The following is a 16,438-nucleotide window of genomic DNA, read 5'->3' as shown; positions in this document are numbered from 1 at the left end:
AGTTTTTAGTGTGTGATACTTTTGAAGCCTGAATGTAGACTTCTGGTAGAAGATCATTTGTTTTTTCTTTTAAAGTTTTTAATTGGTGAACTTTACATTAAAAAAAGAATAGGGGTTGGGTCAGCTGACCCCAGGGGGAGTCAGAGCTACCTCGCCTGCTCATTGTGGCCTCCTGTCAGTCAACACTGCCATAGCCAGTCAGTCCTGGGGCATCTTGCCGTGACTGTAGGCCACGAACCAGGCCCCCAAATAGGTTTCCTACAGCCAAGGTGAAATAGAAAAGTTTGGACTGCAGAAGGAGAAAGAGCTCCCAGCCAAGGGTGCTGGGTCAGGACAGAACACGGATGAAATTTGGATAACCTTTGGCCTGTATGTGGCAGTTGGCCCAAAAGCCATAGAAAATTCTACATAAATAGATAGGGAAAATGAGGACGAGAAAGAGGTTCCCGTTCGTGGATTGGTACTGTAGATGCCTTTATAGGGAATGATGCAGCTTAGTCATGATGCCCGTATGTGCTCGTGAAAAGGCATTAAATTCTTACATATTGTGTATGTCTGTGTTTACGGTGGCCCTTCACGCTTGTAAAACTAGAAAAGCTAGCTTCTTTGTATAGCTGTAAAATGTGTCCAAAGTTTTCACAGTCTTGTCTTTTATTCCAGGCTTAGACATTTAATGAGCATGGTTGTCTCCTTTTTTTTTTGTAATCCCCGTGTTATTTGCCCAGGCAACAGGAAGCAATATAACAATACTGTGATTTAGTACTGAAGAAAATTCTTGGACAAAAGAAAAGGATTAAATGTTATTTTTAGCTTTTGTGAATGTTAGGGGACTTTATTTATGAAAAGACAGTAATTGCAGTTATCTGTAGCATCCTGAGATAAAGCAAGAACAATCCTTGCTTGGATCTGAAATAGAACAGTGTTACTAAAAGTGTTATTAAAGTTTCTCCTAAAAAAGGCAGGTGATACAATTGAAGTACATGATGTATTTTATACTTATATATATTGGTCTTTATTGAAAGTAGCCTGTTGACCATGTAAAAATAGTAATATTAAGGAATGCCCCCAATTTCAATTGAATAGTTTTTACTTGAAGAATAAAAATTCTAAAACTTCTTTAAGATGTGGACATGATTAATGTTCTCACACACACACACACACACACACACACACACACACACACACAGAGTTAGTTCTGACTCATAGCAACCCTGTGTACAATAATGAAACTGCCTGATCCTGCACCTCACAGTTGTTATACTTGAGCCCGTTGTTGCAGCCACTATGTCAACCCATCTCCTTGAGGGTCTTCCCTTCTTTTGCTGACCCTTTACTTTACCAAGCATGCTGTCCTTTTCCAGTGACAGGTCTCTCCTGATAACGTGTCCAAAGTATTTGAGACGAAGTCTCACCATCCTCATTTCTAAGGAGCATTCTGGTTGTACTTCTTCCAAAACAGATTTGTTCATTCTTCCCGCAGTTCATGGTATATTCAATATTCTTTGCCAGTACCATAATTGAAAGATACAAGTTATTCTTCGGTCTTCTTATTCATTGTCCGACATTGGCATATATATCAGAAGACTGAAAATACCATGGCTTGGTTCAGGAACACCTTAATCCTGAAAGTGGCATCTTTGCTTTTTATTTTTAGCCCTTTAAAGAGGTCTTTTGCAGCAGATTTGCCCAGTGCATAATGTTGTTTGCTTTCTTGACTGTTGCTTCCGTGGGCGTTGATTGTGGATCCAAGTAAAATGAAATCCTTCACAACTTCAGTATTTTCTCTGTTTATCATGATAATACTTTATTGGTCCAATTGTGAGGATTTTTGTTTTCTTTATGTTGAGGGGAAACCCTGATGGCATAGTGGTTAAGAGCTATGGCTGCAAACCAAAGGGCCGGCAGTTCAAATCCATGAGGTGCTCCTTGGAAACTCTATGGGGTAGTTCTACCCTGTCCTGTAGGGTCGCTATGAGTTGGAATCGACTTGACAGCACTGGGTTTGGTTTTTTTGGTTTTATATTGAGGTGTAATCCATACTGAAGGCTGTGGTCTTTGGTCTTCATCAGTAAGTACTTCAAGTCCTCTTCACTTCCAGCAAGCAAGGTTGTGTTATTTGCATTTTTCATGTTGTTGATGAGACTTCCTCCAATCCTGATGCCATATTCTTCTTTATATAGTCCGACTGTTCAGACTGCTTGCTCAGCATACAGATTGAACACACGTGAGGAAAGGATACAACCCTGATGCACACCTTTCCTGATTTTAAGCTGTGCAGTATCCCCTTGTTCTGTTTGAACAATGGCCTCTTAGTCTATGTACAGGTTCCTCCTGAGCACAGTTAAGTGTTCTGGAATTCCTGTTCTTTGCATTGTTATCCATAACTTGTTATGATCCACACAGCCTAATGCCTTTGCATAGTCAATAAAACACAGGTAAACATCTTTTTGGTATTCTCTGCTTTCAGCCAAGATCCATTTGACATCAGCAGTGATATCCCTGATTCCATGTACTCTTCTGAATCTAGCTTGAATTTCTGGCCGTTCCCTGTCGATGCACTGCTGCCACTGTTTTTGAATTATCTTTGCAAAATTTTACTTAAGTGTGATATTAATGATATTGTTAAATAATTTCCACATTCTGTTGAATCACCTTTCTTGAAAATGGGCACAAACATGAATCTCTTCCAGTCAGTTGGCCAGGTTGCCGTCTTCCAAATTTCTTGGCATAGACGGGTGAACACCTCCAGCACATCATCTGTTTGTTGAAACGTCTCAATTCGTATTCTAGCAGTTCCTCGAGCCTTGTTTTTTGCCGGTGCCTTCAGTGCAGCTTGGATGTCTTCCTTCAGTACCGTTGGTTCTTTATCATATGCTACCTCCTGAAATGGTTGAAGGTCGGCCAATTTTTTTTGGTATAGTGACTCTGTGTATTCCTTCCATCTTCTTTTGATGCTTCCTGCGTTGCTTAATATTTTGCCCATAGAATCCTTTAAATTGCAACTCGAGGCTTGAATTTTTTCTTTAGTTCTTTCAGCTTGAGAAATGCCGAGTGTGTTCATCCCTTTTGGTTTTCTAACTCCAGGTCAGAGCACATTTCATTATCATACTTTGTCTTCTCGAGCTACCTTTTGAAATCTTCTGTTCAGCTCTTTTACATGATCATTTCTTCTGTTCCTTTAGATCCTCTACATTCAGGAGCAAGTTTCAGAGTCTCTTCTGGCCTCCGTTTTGGTCTTTCTTTCCTCTCTTTATAATGACCTCTTGCCTCCTTCATGTATGGAGTCCTTGATGTCATTCTATAACTCTTATGATCTTTGGTCATTAGTGTTCACGAGTCAAATATATTCTTGATATGGTCTCTCAACTCAGGTGGAATGTACTCAGGGTCATGCTTTGGCTCTCGCGGACTTATTCTAATTTTCTTCAACTTGAGTTTGCAATTAAAGTTGAGCAATTGATGGTCTGTTCTGCAGCTGGCTCCTGGCCTTGCCCTGACTGATGATATTGAGCTTCTCCATCATCTCTTTCTACATATGTAGATTTGATTCCAGTGTGTTCCATCTGGTGAGGTCCACATGTGTAATCGCCGTTTATGTTGTTGAGAAAGGCTATTTGCAACGAAAAAGTCATTGGTCTTGTGAAATTCTTTCCTGAGATCTGTGGTGTCGTTTCTATCACCAAGGCCATATCTTCCAACTACCAATCCTTTTTTGTTTCCAACTTTCACATTCCAATCACCGGTAATTTTCAGTGCATCTTTAGTGCATGTTTGATTGATTTCAGACTGCAGAAGTTGGTAAAAATCTTGAATTTCTTCATCTTTGGCTAGTGTGTAAATGTGAATAGTAGTAGTATTAACTGGTCTTTCTTGTAGGTGTATGGATATTATCCTATCACTGACAGCATTGTACTTCAGAATAGATATTGAAATGTTCTTTTTGATTATGAATGTGATACCCCATTCTTCAACTTGTCATCCCCAGCGTGGGTTTTACTGGTGAATTTTTTACAAAAGTAGACTGCCAGGTATTTCTTCGTAGTCTTAGTCTAGAAGCTCCGCCATGGGTGACGTTGCTGGTATTTGAAATACCGGTGGCATAGCTTCCAGCAACACACAAGCCACCACAGTATGACACAAACTGACAGACTGAGTGGTAGGTACATACATATATACCTCTGTCCTCTGTGTGTGCACACACACACACAGAGTTATAATTGGAATGGTGTTCTTTTTGGCCAAGTTGTAATTTAAGATTTTGCATATGCTTAAATAACAGGGCAGAAGTGAAAGTTCAAGTAAGAAAGACGTGATTGAACTGACGGACGACACCTTTGATAAAAATGTCCTTGAGAGTGAAGATGTTTGGATGGTTGAGTTTTATGCTCCTTGGTGTGGACACTGCAAAAAGTAAGTGTTGTTCACTGAGTCTTTTAAGTCAGTGAACTTGTAGTGCATGTATTTGGTTCATTTTCAAAGATGTGAAATGGATAATAGGTATCCTCCAAGATATTCTGCAGAAAAACTGATTCTAAATGAATGTTAAGCCTTAGCATTAGTGCCTAGAGTTCCTTTTATCATTTCAAGAATTAACAAGGGAGTAGGATCCAGATTTGGGGGAAGTAATGAAGGATTGGAAGGAAACCCTGGTGGCGAGCGGTTAAGAGTTCAGCTGCTAACCAAAAGATTGGCAGCTCGAATCCACCAGGTGCTCCTTGGAAACCCTGTGGGGCAGTTCTACTCTGATAGGGTTACTGTGAGTCAGAATTGACTGGATGGCAGTGGGTTTGGTTTTTTGTTTTTTTTTTTGAATGAAGGATTGGAAACCAAGTGTGAAGGGTAGCATCATAAGTTTGTGAAGCTACATACAGTATGGTTTCCAGGTGTGACTTATCTGAATTGGACAAAAAGCTACGTAAAATATATTTGCTTTGAGTTGAAATGCACTTTTAAAATGTAAATCTTTTTCCACAGCCTAGAGCCAGAATGGGCTGCTGCAGCTACTGAAGTAAAAGATCAAACAAAAGGAAAAGTGAAACTAGCAGCTGTAGATGCTACAGTTAATCAGGTCCTAGCCAGCCGATACGGGGTGAGTGTATTTATAAGCCTCATTTCTTTGTAAAGTACGTGTTATTTTCGAGTGTTTCCTTATTTGGTACTCCAGGCCTCCTTATGGGGCAGGAGGGGAAGTGTTCAACCAGTCTGTAAATAAGGATGTGAGGGTTAGCGTAAGTCACCTTATTGACAAAACTATTCAGTCTGGAACTAAGGGCTGTCCTATTTTTGTTTTTTAACATCACACTACTTCTGTGTTCTTAACGTAGCTCAGCTTGCCCAAGTTTCCACAGGGTTTTCATATGGCTTTTGAAAGGTGACCCATTTGTTTGAGAACAGATACATTGTATTAACTGTAGGCCCAGGGCTTGAGTAAGATTTGGCTAACCTTCATGGTCTGTTAGAGACTCCCCGATGGACACTACCTGTGTGTGTCGCCCTTTGACATTGATGCACACTGAGACGTTTTTGTTAAATTACCTCCAACGTGGTTTTAGGAACAATAAAGATTGTGTTGTCTTTAATTAATGTTATTTTTACATTGTACACTGCTTTTTTTTTTTTTTTTTTTAATAGATTAGGGGATTTCCTACAATCAAGATTTTTCAGAAAGGCGAGTCTCCTGTGGATTATGATGGCGGTCGGACAAAGTCTGACATAGTTTCACGGGCCTTAGATTTGTTCTCTGATAATGCCCCACCTCCTGAGCTGCTTGAGGTAAGCCAGCTAAATCGTTCATAGTAAGGAAGGCTTTCCCTGTCTGATAGTGGGAAATACTAAAGTGATTTGAACTTTCAAACGGGCGAAAAGATGCCTAATGAATTGCTTCTTTCCATAGCTTTTAGCAGTAAAGTAATTGCACTGTGAGCAAAAATGTACCTAAGCTTCTTAAAAATGGAGTGGATCCAGTCACTTTTTCATTTATCGTTCTCAAAATAATAACTAGTGTTTATTGTGCACATAGCCACGTAATTTTCCAATGCTTTCATCTAGATTGTTTTCATTTACATGAAAAATAATAGATACCATTTTTATCCCTTTTTTTGCATATGGGAAACAGGCATGGAGTGCTTCCTAAAGCAATTTTTTTAAGCTCATATAAATAATAAGTGGCAGAGCCACGATAGGAGCCCAAGCATTCTGATTTCAGAGATTATGTGTATATACTGTAATAGAGCAAAATGAATTGTCTGAATTCAGAAGAATCAGGATCAGCACAAAGCTGGTTCCTAGGAGGCAGAGGTCAGGTATATCTCCACCTTGCACTTCTCCGTTACTTCTGACACTAGCCACACCCCCACGGTACTCCCTACTTCTCTGCTGAGTTCCATAATTCATTGCAATAGCCACACAGAACTCACAGACCATACTCACAGTTATGTGGCTTATTAAGGAAGTAACAGGCTACAACTTAGGTTCAGGATCAACTTGAAAGTCACAGGAACAGCTTGGGATTAGCGTCAGGGAGCCCACAGGCAAGATCGGGAAGGGTCCCCGAAGTGGAGAGCACTTCTCTGTCTTCTACAGTGCAGTACAGCTTCTGACCAGGACAGCTCTCAGAGCAAAAAGGCTGATGGAGCAGACCAGCTCTCTCTGGAACAGCTCTAACACTGTTTTCAGCCAGCACCACTACCCTCCTCTGGTGATCAGTGGACCCAGCTTCTCTGCCGTTAGGCTGTCTACCACGGGCCTCTGCTGCTAGCTGGCCCAGCTCATAGCCAGTGTAGCAGCCCTCTCAGCTGCCTCAGCTGCTGCTCTCCTAGCACCAGTTCTCCACAGCTGGGCCCCTCAGCCATCAGGCTGTCTGCTTCTGGCCTCCCTGCCATCAGCCTCTCTGCTGCTGACTGGCCCAGCTCATAGACAGTGTAGCAGTTCACTCATCCACTCAGTGCCTCCCAGTTGCTAACTGGCCCAGGTCATCACCACTGTAGCAGGACTACTCTGTTCCCACATGGCTCTGCTTCTCTGCCAGCCCAGGTCTTAATCAGCTGCAGCTTTTTTTGTACCAGGCCTGGGAGGACCCTCCATGTCCAAGGACATACTTGCCTGCTGGCTCCTGTCAACCAAGATGCCTCTGAAAACCTGTGCATGCCAGCCATTTATGTATCTCAATCCTCATCAGTTAAAAGGCAAGGCCTCCCTCACCAGACCAGAGTTCAGCCAATTCTCGATTACCCGTGAGTTGTCAATCAACTCAGAGGGTAACATTTTCTGCCAGCAGAGACTGCCTCCTCTGGGAAAAACTAACAACCTTCTGGGGTAGAAAGCAACCTGGGAGGCCCCCCAAGTTGTTTCTCCAAAGAACTAGGGCAAAGGTTACAACAGCTCCTTAGGAAAATGTTTCAAGCAGTTTCGCCAAAGAACCAAGGCAAAAAGCCACATAAAGGAACTCATTGTACCACATATGCAAATACCTCACCACCACCACCCCAGATAGATATCTTAGAATATGTAATGTTCATGGAGAAGACTGAAGTTGTTAGTGTAGTTACCATAATGGATAAACATCTTTTATAGAGCATTAGTGTTTCCTTAATGCAGACAAGAAGTATCCCTTTCTTTAGTGAAGATGACAGTGCTGAGTTTTTGCTTGGGTGTTGTGTCGTGCACCTTTAAACAATACTTAGAACAGTTCTTTGTCTCCTGGGTCCCCTCAGATAATTAATGAGGACATTGCCAAGAAAACGTGTGAAGATCATCAGCTCTGTGTCGTGGCTGTGCTGCCCCACATTCTCGATACTGGTAAGACTGACAAACTCATTTTCCATTGGTTCTGTGGCCATGAACTTTCCTAAAATAGAGCAGTTTCATGGACCGCTTTATTTTTACCTTTAAGAACTTCTGTCTGTTTAAATCAGGAGCTGCAGGCAGAAATTCTTATTTGGAAGTCCTTCTGAAGTTGGCAGACAAATACAAAAAGAAAATGTGGGGGTAAGTTATTAAAATTTTTTATCTCACTGTACAAGTTATCTTAACCACAGATTTATTTTAGGGAGGATGTGGAAAAATTGTTCTGTGGCCACAAATAACAGAACAAACATGGATTCACATAAGGGTTGACGCAAAGTAGCCTCTACAAAGTTACTGGAAAATTATCTTTAAGTAACTGGAAAAGTCATTCTTAAATCTTAAAAATCATGTGTAATAAAACTACAAGACGACTTCATTATATACAGCTTTTAATGGTTAGATTCTGAAAGTTTATAAGACATTTCATTGTACCCCAGTGTACGTTTTACTTAAAAAAAAGTCACATTTTAAATGGCAGTTGGGGTTCCAGGCTAGCAAGCAAAAACTTAAGTGATATAGCTGCCTTCTGCTAGAGCTCTGAAGACTAAATAAAGAGTGAAGCCTGGATCTTGGCAAATTTTTAAAACAAAATGTATCACCTTTTCATTTATCTTCTTGCTTCTTGTCCACGTTATCCGAGAGATGCTTCCACAGTACCTGGTGTCCCTCCCTCTCACAAAGACCTTGTCCCTCCATCATTAGTCAAACAAATACTAACTATGAGCCCACAAGATGCTGCGTTCTAAAATGATTTATCCTTCAGTGTTTTAGGAGGTAGCTAAAGGTACGTTTCACAGTGTTTGTTAATGACGCATCTATAACTCTTTCTTTAAAAGAAATTATTACATGTTTTAAAGAGTGTGCAAAATAACTCAAATGATATTGGTGGAATTTCAGGTAACAAAGAAGGGAAACTTACGTAGTTTAGTGGACTGGTAGGAGTTGGGGAAAACCACAGCTGTCTAATAGACAGACCAGTTCATTCTGTAGACCTCTGGAGTTAGGGCCTACGGGAACAAAAGGGAGGAACTAGAGTTAGTTAAAGGCACATCTGAAATACGGTATGCTATTCTTAATTTATTTCTATACCCATTTCATTCCACAAAGTATTCGAAGTATAATCTTTTATTCTTTAACTAAGATCTACTGGATTCTAACTAATTTGAAAGGGATCTTTGCTCTAAAATCCAGCTTGCCTTTCTAGGTGGCTGTGGGCAGAAGCTGGAGCCCAGTATGAACTTGAGAACGCGTTGGGGATTGGAGGGTTCGGATACCCAGCCATGGCAGCCATCAACGCACGCAAGATGAAATTTGCTCTTCTGAAAGGGTCTTTCAGTGAGCAAGGCATTAATGAGTTTCTCAGGTAATTTCTTGTTTTCTGGGTGGGCAGGGTTTTTGTTTGGTCTGTCTGGTTGGTTCCCTTGCAGTTTTTGATTCAAAACTAGGTTTATATAGATCAGGTAATAAATGTAATTATCCTGCATTTGAAATTCTGGAGAATTAGATAATAACAAATTAGAGCATTGGAATCATGTTTCTTTACTTTGTTCTTTTTCCAGTAGCAGTGTTCCATATAATGAGTGATGCTAACATTTTCCTACCCTCAGGCCACCCTGCTTGCCAGGCCGTGCACCTGGCATGGGGCTCTAAGGGGTTACCGAAAGGGGCACCTTTTTCTCATTCTTGCATAGATCTCATGGGATAGAGGCAGCCCTGCCTACCCCATTCCTACCCCAGCAAACTTTGCACTCCTGGCTTCAGGTAATACGGTTTCCATTGCTGGGCATTTGGCTCTGGAATGTAACTATATGAAAATGGGCGCGTTTACTTAAAGGACTCCCAACAGCGTGGGAACAACATCATAGGGGCCCTGTATTTATTTAACTCATCCTAGAAGCTGATATAATCGCCTTTTAGATGAATATAAAGCATTAACCTAGAGTTTTTGTTTCAGTTCTTACTTTCTTCCTTATTTATCAGCTGCTCTGTGAAAGTTACTCGGCATACAAAGGTGGTTCAGAAGGTTATGATGAATAGCAAATAGTCATAATAATGCTTAGAAAGTTTGTGCACCTCTTCGCCAGCCTTACTAGTTCACATCAGCAGAAGGAGTTTGGGGACTATACTGTGTGGCCTGAAGAGTATGGGCTCTGAAGTGAGACTGTCAAGGGTCACCGCATGTTAGTTTTGCTACCTGTAAGCTGACCTTGAAGGAGTCCTGGTGGCACAGTGGCTAAGTGCTTGGCTGCTAACTGAAAGGCTGGTAGTTTGAACCTACCAGACGCTGTGCAGGAGAAAGATGTGGCAGTCTGTTTCTGTAAAGATCACAGACCTGGAAACCCTGTGGAGCAGTTGTACCCCGGCCCATAGGTCGCTATGCCTGGTATCCATTAGACAACAACGGGTTTAAGCTGACCTTGAGCAGAGCAGAAGGTATAGCGGAGTGGTTGAGAGGGTAGCTTTTTAATGACTCTGCCTGGGTATAAACCTGGCTCTTTCTCTTGCCAGCTGTTTGAGCAAGTTGCGTAACTTCTCTGCCCCTCGGTTTATTTGCTACATGAGATAACAGCACCTCCTATTGGGGGCATTGGAGAATTGAAAGAAATAACCAGGATAAGTTTAGTACTGGAACAGAATAAATACCTTAATGTTAGCTATTTTTAAGATAGTGTAAGGTATACCATGATTTAATAATTTGAGGGAGGGCTTATTACATTAAAAGTATGCATCTCTTCTAAATCCTCTGATCTCATTTGAAATCTATAAAATAGGAAATTTAAGTCTTAAGTTTTAGAGTCTTTTTAGCTTGCAAATAAATGGAACCCAAAGTAATGAGGTGTTTTCTTTTTATTCAATGTTCCACTTTCCTTTTTTTAAAAAATTACTTCAAACATGGACAGAAGTAGAGGCTAGCATAAAGGACACTTGTACTCATTATTTTCAACTTCAAGAACTACCAATTTGTGATCAACCTTATTTCCTTCTGCCACTAATATTTTAAAGCAAATCCCATTCATTTAATCTGTGGATGTTTTATTACGTATCTCTAAAAGAGAACTTTTAAAACCTAACCACAGTACTGCTGTTCTGATTGTTAGTTTCCTCCATCATCTTACATTTTTATGGTTTCTTTGATTCAGTTCTCAGATGGTGCTGTGCATTGCAGTTGGTTACCGTGCTTAATCAGATGTTTTTGTAAAGATGTATGGGGGGCTGCTTAAGTTTGTAATTGTCATAGAGTTCTCTTAATTCTTCATAAACTCTAAATATTTAGAACTTGGATACAGATGAAGCGCATGTGGTTTTTTTTTTCTACCCCCGGCCCCCCCACCCCAGCCCATCATGGATTTGCTTATCCGGTCCTCTGCCAACTGGAAAACTAGAAACTGATTTTTCTGTAGGCTCTAACGTAAATTTCCTATGTGGTTAGTCATCCCTGGGTGCCAGCCATGAGTAGAATAGATGAAGTTTGAAGGCTTAGAGTGGATCAGCTCTTCTGGGTACAGATATATCAGAGGTTGTCCTTCTTACTGTTCTATGAGGAGAACTAACGAACCTGGGTTTTCTGTTCATCGCTGGCTTTCCGAGCCCTGCTAACATGAGACCCAAATGTTGTGTGTGCCTGGGAAACAGACTCCTAGCATATCTTAAAAGAATGAATTCATTTTTGATAAATAAACTTTCTTAGGAGGTAAAATTATTCTGTATACAAAATAAGTGATCATTGGAAATGAGAATTGATTTACATAAACTTATTTAGAAACCCCTTTGTTACTTGAGGTTTTTATTCTGTCTGCCTTGCTCCCTTCTACATCAGGGTCTTCTGTGCATTGTTTCTTCTGCTGAGGCAGGAGGAGGCTCCTCACCTTTCCCCATAACCCGCTACCGCGGCTGGCAAGTCAGTTCCGACTCATAGTGACCCTGGGGACAGAGTAGAGCTGCCCCGTAAGGTTTCCAAGGCTGTAAATCTTTAGAGTCACATCTTTCTCCCATGGAGCAGCTGGTGGGTTCGAACCTCCAACCTCTTGAATAGCAGCCGAGCACTTAACCACTGCGTCACCAGGACTCCTTTACCTTTCCCCACAGGCTTCCCTCACCACCACCACTCTCCTGCACTCGTTCTCCACCCTCCTTGATTAAATCAGTGCCTTTATTATAGTCAGTTATATCTCCCAGTACTTTTTCTTCAGTTATGTGGTTATTCAGTTAATGACTTCCCCCACAACTGTTGAGCTCCACAAAGGTGAATCAGTTTTACACAAAACTTGACTAATAACCGAGAAATCAAAACAAAACACGCTGCCGTGAAGGTGATTCCGACTCATAGCGACCATATTGGACAGAGTAGAACTGCCTCATAGGGTTTCCAAGGAGTAGCTGGTGGATTCGAACTGCTGACCTTTTGGTTAGCAGTTGTAGCTCTTAATCACTGTGTCACCAGAGCTCTAGTCACTAATAGAGCCTGGCAGATAAATAGTAAGCTCTTATAGTAAGTATTTTATGAGTGAATGAGTAGATTCTTGTCACTGGAATAGTTAAAGATTAGCAAAGAGATCCTTGCCCTTAGAGAGCTTACTGGGTAACGGGACGGGGCACACTGACAGTGAGGACTGCTTTGCTTCTCAGCTGTACTTCATCCCTCAGCGTTGATGCCAGTGTGGAAACCCTCAGGGAGCTTATGAGAGGAATGAGTAACGATGAGATTGAACCTGCGGACTCAACTTATTTGGAATTGGAAGTTCTAACCCCAGTTTTAAGTTTTGTATTTTCAACTAGTTTTCCTTTTCTAGTTTCTTTTGTTTAAGTACAAGGAAGCTAAATGCTTCCAGGAAAAGTTACAGGGAACAATAACGTGTCATAAACTTGAGACAGTTACTTTTGAGCTGGAGATCAGTATACAGGCTTGTGGTTCGCAAACTTTGTATCTTGGCCTTGGTGTAGCCAAGACCTCAGACCTTACCCAGCCAGCTACCAGTGATAAGCGTCAGGTAATAAGTAGAAAGAAGAAAAACTTATTACAGGAAACTTGGTTCTCACTACATATGAATGTTTTCTAACAGAAAGATGTCAGCTTGTACACAGCACACTGCCAATGAAGTTGACTAGTTCAAACAACCCAGGATTGGAGCTGGCAGAGAAATGATGTATATGTGTGCTTAGCAGTGAGAGGCATGAATTATTTGAACTTGAAAAGTACACATACCTCTCTTAATCTGGCTTTTGAAAAACCAAAGTTAAAAATACTGTCAGTGCAAATATGTAAAGTTGTTTATACAACCACTAAGAATCAGTAACAGTGAAGCTGAACTAACAATTTATGAATATAGAGTGACAGCAGTTGAAAACTATAATGAGCTCAAAACAACATGCTCAATGATTCCTGCATCCTTCCTGAAAAATGTCAGCTAGACTTATTGAGAATTTAATTGCTTACTATATATCAGCTAACTGTACTAACACCAAATTTACCAGTTGCTGTCAAGTCAATTCCAATTCCTGGCAACCCCACGTGTGTCAGGGTAAATTGCTCCATAGGGTTTTCAGTGGCTGATTTTTTTGGAAGTAGATCTCCAGCCTTTGTTCCGAGGCACCACTGGGTGGACTCTAACCTTCTATCTTCCAGTTAGCAGGCAAGTACATTACCTGTGTACACCACCCAGGGACTCTCAGGTTCACTAATGTAAATAGAAGTTTGGAATTGTGTATTATGCACCAGGATGTGAAGAACAGACTGGAATTTTTCTTTTTTTATCAGTTGATGGCTATTCAGTTTCTTTGAATGCAGGGGCTATGTTTCCCCCAGTCTCTCTTAGTTAGTAGTGAAGATACCTGTGAGCAGTTAGCCCTAAAAAGAGTGGGAGAGAGAAGGGACATCATTTATGGAAGTATTGAAAAAACGCAAACAGCTGAATTGAACTCTGCCCTGAAGTCATAATCCCCTCAGTTTTGTTCCTGTTTAAAAGGAGGGTTTGGCATCTTTCTGTCCCTCTTGTTGCTGACATTAAGTAGGGAGCACAGACCCCATCTACCAAATGTCCAATAGCAGCTACGTCTCTGCAGTCTATAGATGAAGGGGCCAATGCTTGCAGATAGTAAATAACCTGATTAAGGACACAAAACTAGCAAGAGGAGGACTACTGGCTCTGTCTTAACTCTCATGGGTTTGGGTTTCCTTTATAAGCTTGAATTTGCCTATGACCCATATATAGTAAATTGAGCCATTCTGACATAGATTTTAGATAGAACTGCGTGAGCCACTGTATGTTCTTTGCCCGTACACCTGTGTGTTAGTCAGGACCCTGTCCTGTGCTAATACTAGCAGTTTATGACTGGTGGTGAAGTGAGTTTCTAGAGCCTATTTTTAATTCTGTTTTCTGAATATAACTGATGCGTGTACATCAGGCATTACTGACATATTGGGCAGAATAATTCTTTGTTGTGGGGGCTGGCCTGTGCATTGTAGAATGTTTAGCAGCATCCCTGGTGTCTCCCTAATAGATACCCACCATTGCCATGTATTGTGACCATCAGACATGTCTCCAGGCCTTGGAACTGTTCCTTGGGGTGGTGGTGGGGTGGCGGAAGGGGGACGGCAAAATTGCTTCCTTTTAATAACCATTGATATACATTGTAAAAAAAATGCAAGGTAGCAAAAGCAATGTATAAAGGTACTCGTATTTTTCCCGACCATACAAAATAAGTATTGTCAAACACATAACAAGAGAGTGGATATCCTGGGTTTTGGAGGTGTCCCCTCCCCCGCCATCTTTAAACAGTGTTCAGAGTGCCCTTCACTAGACCATATTGGCGAGTTCCTTTTAAAGAAGTCTTTGCTCACTCTAGGGATTGTCTTTACATCTTTATGGTCACATGTTCATAATAATACCTACAGTGTTAAGACTTCACATGCTGTTCCTTGGTATACCTCTTAAAGGTAGAGGCGTGAGAATTGCCATCATCTGTAGATTACCATAGGGTCGCTATGAGTCGGAATCGACTCAACAGCACACAGCAGCAACATAGATGACTGAGAGGGCCGCACAGATAATACTTCGAAGCAGTTGCTAGTGCCTGTGGGCTGGTTTCAAGTGCTTGCCACCAAAAATGTGAGGAAAAGGAATTTAGTTTTAAGAAACTAGTCATATTTCAGAAAGCCTTTCTGGGGTCTTAAATTTGAGAATTTTATTAATCAAATATATCAGTATTGATTTTATCCACATTCTAGGTCAACTTGGATAGCTTTTATGTACTTAATTTGTATTTTAGCAAAATAATGGTAGGCTTAAAAATTATTGATAGTAACTGGCTTTATCTGAGGCTAAGTCGTGAATCAAAAATATCATGCCTGATTGTATTATGGTCCCTGTCTGAGAACATAATACTGTTCATGAGATATTTTTCAGGAATACATTGCACCAAGAGTTGAGAAATAACCTCTCCCTGTACATTTTAGGCAAGTCATTATTGTTTAAAGTTGCCTACCCCCTCCATCCATTGTAAACCAACGTTCTTGTTTTGGTAACTTTTCTCCTAAGGGAACTCTCTTTTGGGCGTGGATCTACAGCACCTGTAGGAGGTGGGGCCTTCCCTAAAATAAGTACAGTAGAACCTTGGGATGGCAAGGATGGTGAGGTAAGTCAGGTGTTTAAGTCTTGTTTTTTTAATCCATTTTTTGCTTCCCAAATTCCTCTGCATTTTTTCAAAAACATTTTATTGTGCTTTAGGTGAAAGTTACCTAGCAAATTAATTTTCCAGTCAATGATTCTTATACAGATTGTTCCATGACATTGGTCACAATCCCCACAGCGTGTCAGTCGGCGCTCCCCATTTCCTCTTAGTCCAGTTCCCTGCCCCTCCATGTCTTTTCATCTTTAGTTTTGGGCAAATGTTGCCCTTTTGGTCTCATAGAGTCTACTGTCCCAAGGAGTACATTCTTTACAGATGTTTATTTTATAAAAAAAAAAAACCAAACCCACTGCCATCGAGTTGATTCCGACTCATAGTTTATTTTGTAGCACCCTATTATTTGCCTGAACGGTGGCCTCCAGGAGTGTCTGTAGTTTCAAGTTAGTAGGTTGTCTTAGGGCAATAGTCTTAGGGGAGGGTTCCTCCATTCTCTTTCAGACCAATAAGTCTAGTCTTTTTCTTTTTTTGAATTTAAATTCTACATTTTTTACCCATTCTACCTGGGACCTTCCATTGTGATCCTGGTCAGAGTGGTTGGTAGTCGTAGCCAGGCACCATCTAGTTCTTCTGGTCTCAGGCTGGAGGAGGCTGTGGTTTGTCCTTGTGTGTTTTTGCTACTTATAAATCAATTCCTTTCTATGAAACCCAGAGCCTTGGCATGCCAGAATATTAGCATAGCCTCATGGACCTTTGTTAACATTCTCTCTCAAGACACTTAAACCTGATCTTCCCTATTAAAGGGAATTAAATATTCTTGATGAGACACCCAAGGTACTTAATTTCAGTAATTACTAGGTTGCTTTCCTATCACCCCTTAAGTAAATAACCTGGAATTCATTTACTTTGTCTTAGAGAAATGTAAAATTATAGCTTTACAATTTGCATTTATTCCTGTGCAGTTCAGAGA

General features: G+C 40.9%; 1 protein-coding gene across 1 annotated transcript in view; it reads left to right on the top strand.

Moving 5' to 3' along the window:
- Positions 1-16,438, top strand: part of PDIA6 (protein disulfide isomerase family A member 6) — a 39,688-nt gene that overhangs the window by 21,950 nt on the left and 1,300 nt on the right. The window contains exons 6-12 of the mRNA XM_049902881.1: positions 4,280-4,410; positions 4,975-5,089; positions 5,632-5,772; positions 7,713-7,797; positions 7,914-7,986; positions 9,050-9,208; positions 15,381-15,477. Coding sequence (XP_049758838.1) covers positions 4,280-4,410; positions 4,975-5,089; positions 5,632-5,772; positions 7,713-7,797; positions 7,914-7,986; positions 9,050-9,208; positions 15,381-15,477 — 801 coding nt within the window. The remainder of the gene's footprint in view (positions 1-4,279; positions 4,411-4,974; positions 5,090-5,631; positions 5,773-7,712; positions 7,798-7,913; positions 7,987-9,049; positions 9,209-15,380; positions 15,478-16,438) is intronic.

The sequence above is a fragment of the Elephas maximus genome, chromosome 12 (assembly GCF_024166365.1).
Source record: "Elephas maximus indicus isolate mEleMax1 chromosome 12, mEleMax1 primary haplotype, whole genome shotgun sequence".
Lineage (NCBI taxonomy): Eukaryota > Metazoa > Chordata > Mammalia > Proboscidea > Elephantidae > Elephas > Elephas maximus.
The sequence above is the reverse complement of the archived record's forward strand: the minus strand, read 5'-3'. Positions and strand labels throughout refer to the sequence as shown.